The following is a 15,595-nucleotide window of genomic DNA, read 5'->3' as shown; positions in this document are numbered from 1 at the left end:
TTAATATATCTTCACAAACCCGCAGGTCCTTGCCACTCCACCATTTACGTGCCTCCTCCATAACTCTTCCTACGTTAGCTCCCCTCACACCCCCTTCCCTAATATACCTCCGCTTGATATATATAGCCATTACTCTCAGCCCTAAAGGCAACAAACCTAAACCCCCTCTTTGAACATCCGTCATAACTACCTCCTTTAGCACCCTCCTCTGCATTTCTGCAATGTCCTGTACTTCTAAGGGAAAAACCTCTGCCACCCCCCATACCTTGCTATAGACAAGTGAATTTACCACCACTACCCTATGATGTAAAGCTAGGTCCCTCGCACTTAAACCTCCCAGTCTACCTAATGCCTTACCCGTGACAGACTCCGAATTTACCCTTCTGCAGGCCTGCACCCCCTCCATATACCATATTTCACATACCCTGATTCTATCAACCACTGTCCATCCTAACCCCAACCCCAAGCCCCCCCCCCATCCAATTACCCACCTCTAGTAACCTTGATTTCACCGTATTAACTCGCATCCCCGTATTCATACCAAACATCTGAATCATTCTACCCACCCTCCTTAGCTCCTCCTTACCCCGTAGCAAAACAGTAGTATCATCCACATACCCAACGATGCCCCCTTTGCACCCCCCTCCATCTCCTGTTCGTCCATCACCCGCTCAACAGACTCATAGAAAGGGTTCTACGCACATGCAAAAAGCAGCTGTGATAGTGGGCAACCCTGCCTTAAACCTCTCTCCATTGGTACACTTTCACCCAACCTCCCATTGACTTGTACCCTCACCTCTGCCTCAGCATACAGGGTGTTCACCCACCTCACTACCCCCTCCTGAAACTCAAACCTCTCTAAGCAAACCCCTAAGAAATCTCTGTCCACGCAATCATATGCGTTCTCCCAATCTAAACATAGTATTCCCTCTCCTGTACAACTCTCTAGAAAATCCCTAATAAAACCATGTCTATCCCTCATCCTTCTCCTCGGAATCCCCAACTGCCCCCTCTGTAACACTAAACCCAACACTTTCCTCATTCCGTCGCCTAAAATCTTAGCAAAAATCTTGTAATCCGAGCACATTAACGTAATCGCACGGTAATCATTCAAAACTCTGCATTCCTTCTTTTTTGGCACTAAAACCGCGACACCCGTTCTTCGCGATTTTCCCATCCTCCCACTACTTAACATACAATTCAAAACCCCCACCAGACAATGCCGTACACTCCCCCAATGATACCTATAAAAATCGTTGGGTATGCCACCTATCCCAGGGGTTTTACCCTGGCGCAGCCCAAAAACTGCCTCCTCCACCTCCTCTACACTAATACTACTCTCGAGTCTGTCACTGTCCTGCTCACTTATAACCCTATTAAACCCCTCATCCCCAAAACGTCCCTCACCCACTCCCCCGCCAACCCTCCTCCATTTCTCCCTAAACCAGAAATCGGCATACAAACTAATATGTTCCATGGTTGATAGGCCTTGACCCTCCTCAAATCCACCTCCCCCCTGTTCCTGCCACTATATACACCAAGGTGGTTTTCGTCTGCCTTTCCTTTAACTTCCTGAGTACAAATCCCGACGGCCTATCCCCCCTTAAAACATCCTCCAACCCCGCCCTGGCTCTAATTGCCTCAAACTTTCCATTATGAATTTCCGCCAACCTATTTCGCAAACGTTCCATGTCCTCGCTCCGCCCCACCTGTTCCTCTGCATAACAGTCATTTAACTGACCTTCAAAATAATTTTGTAGACCATAGCTCCACCTCACCATCTCCTTACCCTGTACTTTAAAAAATTCGCTATTCCAACTTTAGCTCTCATTTCCCACCAATCCATCAAATCCATCTCCCTATTCCTAGTCTTCCAAAAGCATTTCCAACAATCCTCAAATCCTGTAGCGTCACCCTCGTCCCTAAGGAGCCTCACATTCAATTTCCAGTATCCCTTATAAACTCACACTGTACCATCTACCCTCAAATCTGCTATAATAGCACGATGATCAGAAAAACCCATATCTATAGTCCTCACCCTCTCCACACCTATTCCCTGCCTAATATAAATTCTATCTAACCGTGCCTCATATCCCCTACGGATAAAAGTATGCTCCACTCCATATCCTCTACTCCCCACCACATCTACCACTCCAACATCCCGCAAAACGTCTCTCAGAGCCCCCAAAACACAACCCGCTCCCCTCGGAACCACATCCCCATTCCTAATTACACAATTCCAATCCCTGCCAAGCACTGTAATAGCCGGCAAACCTCTCAAATGATACAACAAGACATTGCGCACAAAATCCACCTTCACCCTAGCGTTACTAGTTGCTGGCATGTACACACCTACAAAACAAACCCTTCCGGCCCCCCAAAACCCATCCACCCACACAACCCGCCCACCCCCCCTCCTCCCAACCCATGATACGCAAAGGACTGGTCTCCTTTACCGCCACAGCCACACCTCCTTTCAACCTCAAAGCATCACTGGTAAACAACCTATATCCTTTCAAAACCAACTCACATCCTAACCTATGGTTATGTTCCTGCAAAAAACAGACATCAATACTAAATCTCCTTAAAAACCACTCTAACCATGCCCTCTTGACCTCGGTCTTAAGACCGTTTACATTGAAAGTTACACACTTGAAATTACAAGAATGGCGGCTTACCCCTATGCTGCTGAGGCTTACTTGATCCTCCTTTCATAGGTCTCGGTCCATCTCTAGCAATCCCTCATCCCTGCCCTCCAACCCCTTCCTGTCCCTTCCCTCCAATCTTTCCATTGCTCCTCCCCCTCCCTGTCTCCCCTTTTCCACCACAGCTGCCCAAACCTTCTTCCCAGGCTGCTGTGCTGGTGTGAGGACCTCATCCATGTCTGATGCCCCCGCTGATCTCTTGTGAAAGCTACCCTCTACACACATCTTCTTCAGTCACATCTTCTTGATGGACCTCCATCACCACATTGCTCTCCATCCTAACCTCACTCAAGTCTTCCTTACCCAGTTTCTGATCGTCCATCACCTTGACATTACCTAACCTCACATTGCCTTCCACACCATGCTCCGACTCTTCCAAAAAATCCTTCAGCACAGCCTCCAAAATCCCTTCCTGAGCTGAATCTGTAGTACCTAAAGGTCTGTCTGACAGCGATATCCCCCCCCCCGTTTCCTCTGGTAGTGTAACACACGTCTCCAAAGCCACCTCTGCTCATTCAACCTCCTCACTCCATAGGCCCTTGCCCCGGCCTTCCACATCACCCGTCATAACGTCCAAGGCTTCTAACTGCTTGTCTTCAGAAGCTTTTTCTGGAACCCTAGGACCCTGTCTTCTGGGGCATTGTGCCGCCATATGCTCATAAGAGCCACATAAACGGCACGTCTTCTGTTGCCCCGCACAGTGTACAAAAACCTGAGTTCTATAACCATGCAATGTGACGTACGATGGTATCGGCCTCCTCAGGGTCATTTTCAGTGTGAAGGATCCTTCCGGCAGCCCCTCGTAGGGACCGTCCCTCCACATTCCCATGCTCACCAAGTGTACAGTCCCATAACCACTGAACACATCCTGTAGGCTGTATGCTGTCGCTTCAAAAGGTACATTCTGTACCTTCACCCAAGTAAAATACTTAGAAACATCATGCAAGCATACTTTCACTGCCGAATTGACGCTCATCCTCCTTTCTTGAAATTCGTCGACGATGCTGAAGTAGAAGTCGGCCCTCATGAACTTCACGAAGACCCTTGACATACCATTTAGCGCCACACCATACAACTCTTCATTGGGGATTCCATAAACGTCCCTGATAATGTCTGGCAGGAGAACGTTCATCGTGGCACTGCTTAAAGATCCCCTGATCAGCTCGATGCAGACAGTATTTATGCACCGGCTCATTCGGTCCACCATCTTGGTGCTAATGCTATGTTTTCCTCATCAAGTGGTGTGCAAGAGAAACTGTAGAAGCGTCCTCTCTCCCTGCAGGTCGAGAGACGAATGTAAAGTCCAAATTTACACAAGACTGGTGCAGGTGTTTTGGGGACTTACCTGTGAAAAGTCGACCCTAGTGATGCGAGAAAAACACGAAAGACATAATACTAACGTAGACGATGCTCATTAAAAGTGGTAATACAGGGAAAGACCGTTTGAAAAGTAGAGATCAGGAACAATGAAGCATGTAAATAAAACTTAGTCGCAAATGAGTCACAGGGAAGTAAGGAAGTACTTCTTCAGCTTCAGGGTGGTTAGAAAGTAAACACGAACACACAGGGAGTAAAAGGCAGAAAATATCGACAAGCTGTAAAACAGATACAAAGGAAAAAATTAATATTTTATTAAAATAATGCCGTCTTAATACAGTGTCCATTCTGCTCTGCAACTAGTCAGTATTGTAGGCCTCTTATATCCAGCATGCTTAGACACTGCTGAGAGTGATTTTTTTTATTTAAAAACACATTACATGATGCACAATTATGCTCAACACAGTTCCAAGGCTAAACAATGACATGAACAAATAGTCAAAACAACATACATCAACCTCATGTTCCAAACCCCACAAAAAAACATACAATTATGAACACTCACAACAATGTCTGTTGGATACTCCCCTTCCCCTTCCCCACCTAGATACTGCAACACTGTGACAATTCTAGATAACAATAAAACCAGCCCACACCCGAACATACAGGTGGCTGCCATCCTGATGCAGAACTTCCTATGCATTTAACAACACACACAAAATTAAAACACCACACGGGGCACTTATGTAGCATAATGAATAATGGTGAATTTAAGAAAAAGAAGTTTCTTACAGAAACTGCTTAAAGTAAAAATAATTGCCGTGTATTTGCACACCAAACGCCCACTCAGCACAGATTGATGCCGAAAACCCCAGGAAGGGCTTGCAGGCCCCCAAGTACTCTAGTAAATACTTCCACCCATCATACTGGCCCACCTTAGCGCACTCAGGCGCCTGTGGCTGCCACACACATCCTTTCTTTCACGACCACTCACGCCAGCGACATATCAGCACAGTCCATTAGCATTCAGCGTCATACACCTGAAGCCTGCTAATGCTTACGCCCCCTCCATTCCACAGATCCGTTCGCAAGCTCACCAGGGCCTTTCACACCTCCCTTGCCCCTCACACCACTCGAAACTCCAGGGCCACCCTTCTCCACCTGGAGCTGTAGCGTTCCCCCCTCCCCACTTCCATCCTTCTCCATCCAGATCTTCTTCCCCAGACGTTGGGCGGGCGTTGACACATGTCAGAGTCGGACGTCGCCGCTGCCCATTTGATGAACCTGGATCCTCCTGGCGGTGCACCTCCACCACTATGGACCGCTCAACAGCCTCACCAGGCTTCTGCTCATCCGCTACTTGTGCAACAGCACCCACAGCCACCTCCTGCCCAGATATCTGCTCAGGTGCAGGCCCTGGGCCACCCACAGGCCCAGCAACTGTAACCTCCTCGGGCGACTGGAATAACGAGTGCAACATTGTCTCCACCGTCTCTGTGAAGGCCAAAACGCCCTCAGATTCCCGCTGCTCTACCAGTGGCGCTGGCTGCTCTGAAATCAGCTCATCCAGGGTAGGCTCCACCCCCTTAGCCTCCACGATCTTGCTCCAAAGACGACCACGCCCGTCCTCTTCCTCCTGGGTGGGCTCAGGCACCACCCGCCCAGCTCCTGTGGGCGCAACACCAGCTGGGTTCCCTGGCCGCACTCAGCTGCAACATGATCGAAGTCACTACAAATTCGACATGTCCGCCTGTGCCCAGCAAACGTCACCATGACTTGAGTTCTAAAATCATCCCAGAAGACATAGGACGGGATGGGTTGTCGGAGAGTCATTTTGATAGTGTAACTCCTCTCAGGAAACCCGGCATACGCCCCCGACGCCCATTTTCCCTGTTGGGCAACATGTATGACACCATATCTGTCAAAAGCCCGGCGAATGTCCACCTCGGTCGCCTCAAAAAGCACATTCCTCACCCTCACCCACGTATACTGTTGAGTGACATCCACGAGCCGTACGTTCACTTCCGAGGACACTTCCATACCGAGATCTTGAAACTGTGCAACGAGACCCTCGTACGTCTGAGCACATAGCAGTTTCACGAATATGCAAAACGATCCATTTAATGCCACGCCATATAGATCTCTGTCGTCGATGCCGTAAGTTTCCCACCAGAATCAAGGGCAACAAATTTTGGGCTCTCATAGGCGTGATGGACCCACGCACTAATTCAATACCCACAGTGTTCACCCTTCGACGAATGCTAAAGACCATGGCGAGCATTGGGTTGTTTGCTTGGCTGTTGGCAGAGAGATGCGAGGAGCAACCGCTCACCCAGAAAGCTAGGCGAGGAATGCTGACAATGATTACTACCTATACAGAGTATTTGGACCGTCCTTATATTTCTTCTTGGTTGCATCAGGCAACCAACACATATCCAACACATAACAAAAAAAGTATCCAAAACGTTGGAATCCTCTCCAAGATACGATACTACGAGCCGCAAACTGCATTTCTCACACTATACCATTCACTTATTTATCCATACCTCACCTATGCTATTTGTGCTTGGGGATCAACTGCAGCAACACGCCTAAAGCCAATAATAATCCAACAAAAAGCTTCAGTAAGGATAATCACTAAATCCCATCCCTGGCAACATCCCCCCCACTATTCATAGATCTAAACTTACTCCCCATTCAGAGCATCCACACTTACTACTGTGCAATCTACTCCTACATAACCTTAAATTCTAATGTTAACCTTGACCTAAGACGCTTTCTTGATAGTTATGACAGGACCCACAGGCATAACACCAGACACAAAAATGTCTATGACATTCCCCGTGTCCGACTAAACCTTTACAAAAATTCTATGTGTGTCAAAGGGCCTAAAATCTGGAACACCCTACCTGAAAGCTCTAGAACTGCAGACACATTCATCACCTTCAAAACTACCGTTAGACAACATCTTATCTCCCCGATACACCCTGACAACTAACTACATGAAAACCACCTGGTGGTTCACACTTACATTCACTCACCCATTGACTATAATCACAGAAATACGAATCTTAATCATAAAATAATGAATCCTAACTAGTCATAAGTTTGCCTGTGATATTACAATATAGAACCTGTGCATTGTACCAAAACAAAAGCATTTACATTGCTAAACTCACAAACTATAATGTAGTCACTTAGCCTTAATACCAGCTTACTCCATAATCTGTATTAATTTAAAGTTAAAAATTAATCTAAGTCTGCCCGAAATGCCTAGCCATGCTAGGTGTCCTAGTGGCCCCCTCCGTAATTAGTATTTTATAACATGTAAACCACACAATATCCAAAATCTGTAAAACCCGCATTGTAATCTTTATAGAGAATAAAGTTGATTGATTGATTGAGTGATGGAGCCTCTCAGACGTTTCCCGGCCCAGCCCCGATACTTGAGTCTTCCGTTTTTCTAACCGGGATAGACCTGTCTTCAAGAGTGAGCTGAGAACCTCGCTTTAGAAACCAGCGACACCCTCCACACATCCATGGACAAACACAGATGAATGCAATCGCAATATTGTCAACACTTTCTATGTGTATCAGTGTTTTATGCTCGACTTTGTACTTCTGACACCGTGGTCCAACAACGGCTGTAAAGGTAATGATACATCAGATATTATGTTTAGTCTACACCACAGACACAGTTCCCGAGATGGCTGCAGAGGTCCAGATCCCTAGTCAACCCCTTGAACCCAGGGACACTTGTGCAAACACGAAATCAATGAACAGACTCTGAGACAAGAATCAATCACAACATTTTCCCAGCTTCCTATGTGCTTCTGAGAGTTAACTGTAAACTCACGAGACTTTGTTCCAAGTACCATTTGGATTTATTAGTAGCCATTAAACTGAACTCTATTCTTCAACACTTACACAATCTCACAGATAACAGGGTAAAGGAATTTTCACCTTGCTACATCGTTCTTGCTCTGTATACCACTCCACACTTCACAGTTATTCACACGTACAGTCATCGGCTCCTCTTCTACGATCCTACTCACTACACCAGCATTATCCATGTATTCTCAATTGACTTGAAAAATATTGGTTTACAAGGAAAATATTGCCTTAATAAAATGCCCATTCTGCCTTTGTAACATTGTTTTGATACACATCACATTTTTAAGAATATGTGAAGCAGCGTCTGATATAAGAAACCAGTGAAATCAGTCGTATGCAGTTATGAGGATTGGAGAGGGGTTAAGAATAATATTTTATTTAAACTATTAATAACAAGAATTGATAACCCATGAAAGCCAAACATTATATTTTATTTCTGTTGGAATTCATAGGTCCATCCCTAAAAATAGGACTCGTAACAATCTACCAACTCCTAGGTATCTATTAACTGTTAGGTGAATAGGGGCAGAAGATTTTAAGATATTTATAGAATCGTCTCACTACTCTCATAAAATTAAGGTGATCATAAGAAATATACATACCCTCTTAATTATTTTATTCCGTGCCCTACGCTGTAAAAGTGTTCAACTATGCCAGGCAGGCTGCATTTCCCAAGCAGAATACATCTCATAACAAAATAAAGAGAAGTCATATTTACAGTGCTCTATGAAATTTAAGGTTTGCATTTCACCGATTCTTCCGATTTTAAATTCCTTGATAATAGTTATTTGTCTGGTAGATTATTACCGATATGATGTTTCTTGCCTTCTTTACCTGGTTTAATTAGCATCCGACAATTCGAGGATGTTGTACGTATCCTGGTACCTCTAGCTTAAGCAACTTAAACTCTTTAAACAGAAGAAAGAAATTATACTGACCTTACTCTCTGAACATGGGAGATACATGTCCATTGTTCTGAAGTTTATATTCAGGTTACGGCTTGACAAAGGTCCTGGAGGGCGAAACGTTGCCACAATAAAAATGTCGCATCAGTTGCACATGTGTCCTTATACCTAACAGGTTATATGTCAGGTTAAATTCAAGATTGACATGTCAGGTAAAGGAGAATTTTTTCAACATAACTTATACATGGAGTGTATAAAATCTGTAGTGGAGGGAAGGGGTCTGCCTAGGAAAAGTTGGAGAGAGGGTGTAAAGGAGGTTTTGTGTGAGAGAGGCTTGGCGTGAGCGTGTTAAATAGGTGCGAATGAAGGCAAATGGTTTTAAGGAATTGATATGCTGTTGGAGTGTGAGCAAGGTAACATTTATGAAGGGATTCAGGGAAACCGGCAGGTCGGACTTGAGTCCTGGAGATGCGAAGTACAGTGCTTGCACTCTGAAGAAGGGGTGTTAATGTTGCAGTTTTATAACTGTAGTGTAAGCGCGCCTCTGGCAAGATAGTGATGGTAAAAGTTTTTCTTCTTCGGGCCACCTGCCTTTGTGGGAGATGGCCGTTGTGTTAATAAAAAAAATAACTTATAATCCTCATAATTAATCCTCATAAATTAATCTAATTTGTACAGTCTTGGACTTACGTTCAAATTGTAATCAGGACTATTTTATATAAAACTTGATTCTATTCTACTTCGTTCAACAATTAGCTTGCTTGTTACAACTTTTCTGCTTGTTACAACTTTCCTGCTTGTTACAACTTTCCTGCTTGTTACAACTTTCCTGCTTGTTACAACTTTCCTGCTTGTTACAACTTTCCTGCTTGTTACAACTTTCCTGCTTGTTACAACTTTCCTGCTTGTTACAATTTTCCTGCTTGTTACAACTTTCCTGCTTGTTACAACTTTCCTGCTTGCTACAACTTTCCTGCTTGTTACAACTTTCCTGCTTGTTACAACTTTCTTGCTTGTTACAACTTTCCTGCTTGTTACAACTTTCCTGCTTGTTACAACTTTCTTGCTTGTTACAACTTTCCTGCTTGTTACAACTTTCTTGCTTGTTACAACTTTCCTGCTTGTTACAACTTTCCTGCTTGTTACAACTTTCTTGCTTGTTATAACTTTCCTGCTTGTTACAACTTTCCTGCTTGTTACAACTTTCCTGCTTGTTACAACTTTCCTGCTTGTTACAACTTTCCTGCTTGTTACAACTTTCCTGCTTGCAACTTTCCTGCTTGTTACAACTTTCTTGCTTGTTACAACTTTCCTGCTTGTTACAACTTTCCTGCTTGTTACAACTTTCCTGCTTGTTACAATTTTCCTGCTTGTTACAACTTTCCTGCTTGTTACAACTTTCTTGCTTGTTACAACTTTCCTGCTTGTTACAACTTTCCTGCTTGTTACAATTTTCCTGCTTGTTACAACTTTCCTGCTTGTTACAACTTTCTTGCTTGTTACAACTTTCCTGCTTGTTACAACTTTCCTGCTTGTTACAACTTTCCTGCTTGTTACAACTTTCTTGCTTGTTACAACTTTCCTGCTTGTTACAACTTTCTTGCTTGTTACAACTTTCCTGCTTGTTACAACTTTCCTGCTTGTTACAACTTTCTTGCTTGTTACAACTTTCCTGCTTGTTACAACTTTCCTGCTTGTTACAATTTTCCTGCTTGTTACAACTTTCCTGCTTGTTACAACTTTCCTGCTTGTTACAACTTTCCTGCTTGTTACAACTTTCCTGCTTGTTACAACTTTCCTGCTTGTTACAACTTTCCTGCTTGTTACAACTTTCCTGCTTGTTACAACTTTCCTGCTTGTTACAACTTTTGAAAATTTACTGGGTAGTTAAAAATATCTTGCATGGATAAGCAGATCATTAGACGCTTGCCCGGTTCTAATGTTGCATGTATATTGCTGTAATCTTAGATCAAGACTTTTTCCAGTTTTTCTCAAACAATTTTTTTTTTTTTTTGTTGCGTTTTGTACATGGAAGCTTATAAACACAGAGATGGGCATTTGGGGGAATTCTTAAATGGATACTATTTTATATAAAGATTATATAGAACCTGGATTCTAGAGTTTTTAAGTTGAGAAGATATATCAAAAAGGACTTCATAATATGGCAGAATCAACATGTTCCTGGTTGAACATGGTTTGTGACCTAATAAAGCCCAGTGTGTAGGCGAAATGTTTTTAATAAAGGATCGCATTATACTTCATTGGTGTCTATATCAATGTGAGGAATAATATTGTAAATAAGAACAGATATTCGATAGTTCCCTCTATAATTCAAATCTAAATTCTTGATTCCTTTTATTAATTAAAACATCTAAAAACAAGTAAAACATCTTAAATGGCAAAATCCCCATTGCTTTATAATACAAAATGGCAGATTATGTGTGTATTCACCTAATTGCAAGGTCGATTCATAGCTCCTGGCTTCGCCTCTTCACTGTGTGTGTGTGTGTGTGTGTGTGTGTGTGTGTGTGTGTGTGTGTGTGTGTGTAGGGTATTTCTCCAGAAACAGTTAGCTATATAATTATAATAAATTACTCTATAATAAGTGCCTCTGAAGTACTGTATATATTCCTCACACTTTATAATTATTAATTGCAGATGTAACCGATTAATGACAAATCTGGTACCTATTCAAGTTTTATCTATTAATTTTATGTTACTGTACTTAAAATATTTGCCACTACACTTCATACTGCTTGATAATATGGAATATTCTGTGACACACACAATCTTCGTTATAACATTGGTGATGATTTGGTGATTATCTGTATTAACAATCATCATGAGTGCTGATTAACACTTGTCTCCTGTATATCGCACTATGATATCCCCACTACTGGCTGATACTCGTGATTCCTCCTTCCTCTTGTCGTGGGCGACAGCTAAGGGCATGAACACCCAAAACACGACAGAGAGGGAGACTTCGAGGGACATGACCTGCATGGCCACGGCGTAGCTTCCACTCACATCTCGAACCAATCCTTAAAAGAAACCGAGACCGTAGCTTGCAGTGAGCTGTAGCTGTAGTTCGGGTTTATTAATAAATAAACTCGAACTGTAAAATGACGTAAGTTCGTGTTACAGATATCAATTATATCATAATGTGACCTGTAATATCAAGCTGGGACTCGCAGTGTCACTGGGCTACTGCCTTCAAAAAGATGAAGGATTCAGGAGCTCTAGTTAGCAGGACTATGAAGCCAAGACAACAGTGCATTGTAATGATGCTCATGCATTGCTTTAGTTTTTGGCCAAGAGATATACGTAAAAAGAAATCCTTAGGTTATACTAGGAATATGCACATCACTGGTAGGGCTTCATTTTGTTTAAGAGGGACATTTCTTGTTTCCTTATCACAATATTGACATGAATGCCCTGGAAAATATACAGGAAAAGATGAGAAATATTATTCCCAGTGTTTGAAACCTTTCCTACTGCAAACTGAATTGTTTGCAATCCTAATGGCGCTGAAGCTAACCTATGACACTGAGCTTGACTCTATCATCATTACTGATTCTATGTCATCATTGAAGGCTCTTGGCTCATATAATGACTCCAACAACATGCTCATTGGGGAAGCCAGGTATAGATACTCAAAAATTAGGGACAAAGGAATTAATGTACAATTGCTATGGATCCCATCACACATTGGATTACTCCTTCATGATAAAGTTGATATGTTAGCCAAGAAGAGTATCGAGAAGGAGAATGTAGAATATAACTTTGGTATAACTGTGTCTAGCATTAGGAATAATATTAGGAGAGAAGTAAATAATGAAAATGATTGTTATAGGAATGCAGTTAGAAGCCTGAGTAGACCTATAACCCACTATGATAACATGAACGTAGATAAGTATGTTTATGGAGCAACTTGCAATGTGAACAGACTGACTGATGTTGTAGTGGCCAGGCTTAGGCTTGGTTACAAGTACTTCTGGCAGTTTGGGAGACACACAGATGATGATCAAACTAAATGTAAATTATGTGATCAGGCATATGGTCACTCTCTTGAACACTATGTGCTTAATTGTCCACTCATTGAGGAATACAGAGACAGACAGTATAATAACCTATGTGACATGTCAAGATATCTTATTAATGAAAATAAGATACCAGATATACTAAGCAAATTTCCTAAATTTGCTTCTAACAGATAAGTGAACTATAGATATGTAGATATAAATCCATATGTATTCCTGTTAACCCTTTGGGGCCTAGTTCCTAGGCCTTTTGTGTATCCATATGCTCTCGCGCTACCGTCCACAGGATGGATATGGGGTGCACAATAAACTAGCCACTTCGGTGGCAAAATCTAAATCTTCCTACGAAAATACGTTAAGAACATTAAACTTACTGTTCGTAGACAGACATAAAATTAAGTGGGAGGTGAATGAAGTAATGTAAGAGAGGGGGAAATAGGAATAATTAAAGGAGAAAATAAAAAAGTGCTGAAAATATCTAACCAAGGCAGAACTCACAGGAATAAATATAATTTGGATAAAATGTGGATTCTGAAAGATATGGAGATATATTGATTGACAATTGCAAAAGATATGTAAGAGAAATGCATGAGGGAAGAGTTTGTTGGAGTGCAGCAGCGCTACTCCACTCTTATGGTCTTGTCCTGCAGTAGTGTTAGATTTTCAATTAAAATAGCAACAAACAGTGTGATGTACTATTTAGCCTGCAATATCACCAATCTGAAATCAGAAACTGGGCCAGATTATGACTTACCTTCAGTGTAACCTGCTCAAGGGTCAAACTAATGATAAAAATATGCTACAAAAGCAAAAGCAAGAAGCTTTTAACCCACAAATTATAGATCAGTATGTGCTTACAATGTACAAATGGGCAAAACGATAAAGAAACGCTAGAAATTGTTCATACCTAGCAGCGGTCCAAGAATAATGTGACCTAGAGCAGCGAGCAGGGACTGGCCGCCAAACATCGCTGCCATGTTCTTTAACCCCATGTATTCTGCTATGATGAGGGAGTAAAGAGAGAGGTTGACACCTACGCCGAACCCCCACACCCCCATCGTCACATTCATCCACGTCAGGTCTCTCAAGAAGCTGAACACTGGAGAAAGACCAATTACAAAATGGGCACCTTCAAAACAAAGTCAGGCCTACAGAAGGCCTTCCCTAGGATTGAGGAGAATAACAATGAAAACTTTACTCGGATTATTAAACTAAAGGGTTAATAACCCAGATGAACTCAAGACAGACATTATGTATGATCTATTTTTCTGTTGGGGTCCTATTGCCCCAATTAGAAGTCTGTTTACCTCCGCGCACAATACACCAACTTCAAATGTCTCTGATTTGCTTCACAACATCGATAAGATAAATTTAAATACTATATGCTCTAGTTTTCTTGCAATATTTATTGAGGGACTCATCAACTACTCGGGAACTTACGGTCATATCTCACTTCAAACTGCACATGAGACAGTATCTGCCTAGAGTACTACTAACAATATAATAGACACTTAAAACCTACCTGTATAATAAATATCAATATAAATGTCACTCAAGGGTTACATATACTATTATTACATAAAAGGAATTCAAGGTCTACCAAGTAACAATATAAGAAACATTGTAGTTTTACCTAAAATTCTAGTAATAAAATAATGAGCCTTCAAAACCAACTCAGGATACTAACAAAAATATAATAAGAATTGAAACCATACGTTCAGTATTAGTTACAATGTTACTGGCTCTCAAGACTTACCCAGATAATTAGAAGCAATATAGTAATCACTCAAGACTTACCTAGGGTACTAGAAGCGATGAGGCTAGCTCCCCCCATGTAAACAACTCTCTTGTTGAACCAGGAACAGTCTGAGAGAGTCGCAGCGCTGATTCGAGCCACGAGGTTGGTCACGGAGCCGATGGATAAGCACCATGCGGCGTCCTCAAGATTGTAGCCGGCGCTTTGGATGACGTCTGGCGCCATTATGTAGAAACTCAGGAAACCATTGACCACCAAGAGTCCAGCAGTGGCAATAATGAGTGCTTTAAAAGACTTGAAGATCTTCAGGTCTGCGATGAGAGAACGAGTAATACGACATATCCTAGTCGTTCCATGAACCTCTGCTCCATCGGGATATTCTTTCTCGAGTGGCACAGCTTTGTTATTACTGTAGTTGAGAGGTGAAATGCTAGTTAAGTCAATGAAAGAGGCGGCAATAGACACTGAGGAGCACTTACGCATTTGTTTACTTTTGCTTCCACTCAGAACGATCCTTTCAACCTCACCTGGCACAAAAGCACTTGTCTGAGTGTCAAACGTCTTTCCCTCATCAGTTACTATGTAACTATCTCCTTCGCAATCATCAGAGTTGGGTAATATTGCATGGTTCTCCAAGTCAAGCGAATTCATGTGCCATTCCACAGGCTGGAAGAGGGAAGCTCCAACGCAGCTGTTGAAGACAAGGGCACTCACAATAAGACAGGCTCCCTTCAGAGAATATTGCTCCAGCAGGAAGCGAACAAATGGAGGGCTCACAATCTGTCCAAGACATACACCAGCCATCGTGATGGCCATGGCTTGACCTCTTTTCTGGTCAAAGTACATGGGGATCAGTACAAAGCACGGTATGCACCCTATGCCACTAAACAATCCTGTTAAACATGAGTTTTTATGTTAAACATTTATATGATAATTATGTAATAAATTAATTTTATGTATATATATAAATATATATAT

General features: G+C 42.4%; 1 protein-coding gene across 10 annotated transcripts in view; it reads right to left on the bottom strand.

The window, feature by feature from the left end:
- The window catches only part of LOC128687321 (monocarboxylate transporter 12-like), a 69,445-nt gene that overhangs the window by 16,957 nt on the left and 36,893 nt on the right, over positions 1-15,595 (bottom strand). For 6 of the 10 annotated variants that reach the window (XM_070092328.1, XM_070092380.1, XM_070092270.1 and 3 more), the window contains exons 4-6: positions 14,659-15,510; positions 13,769-13,960; positions 11,164-11,862 (exon numbers count right to left, since the gene is read on the bottom strand). In XM_070092328.1, the coding sequence (XP_069948429.1) occupies positions 11,675-11,862; positions 13,769-13,960; positions 14,659-15,510 (1,232 nt within the window). In that variant the 3' untranslated portion in view covers positions 11,164-11,674. Of the gene's footprint in view, positions 1-11,163; positions 11,863-13,768; positions 13,961-14,658; positions 15,511-15,595 lie in introns of those variants that run through there. The other 4 variants (XM_070092629.1, XM_070092571.1, XM_070092512.1 and 1 more) reach the window with 3 other exon arrangements.

This window comes from Cherax quadricarinatus, chromosome 1, assembly GCF_038502225.1.
Source record: "Cherax quadricarinatus isolate ZL_2023a chromosome 1, ASM3850222v1, whole genome shotgun sequence".
NCBI classification, from domain to species: Eukaryota; Metazoa; Arthropoda; class Malacostraca; order Decapoda; family Parastacidae; genus Cherax; species Cherax quadricarinatus.
The sequence above is the reverse complement of the archived record's forward strand: the minus strand, read 5'-3'. Positions and strand labels throughout refer to the sequence as shown.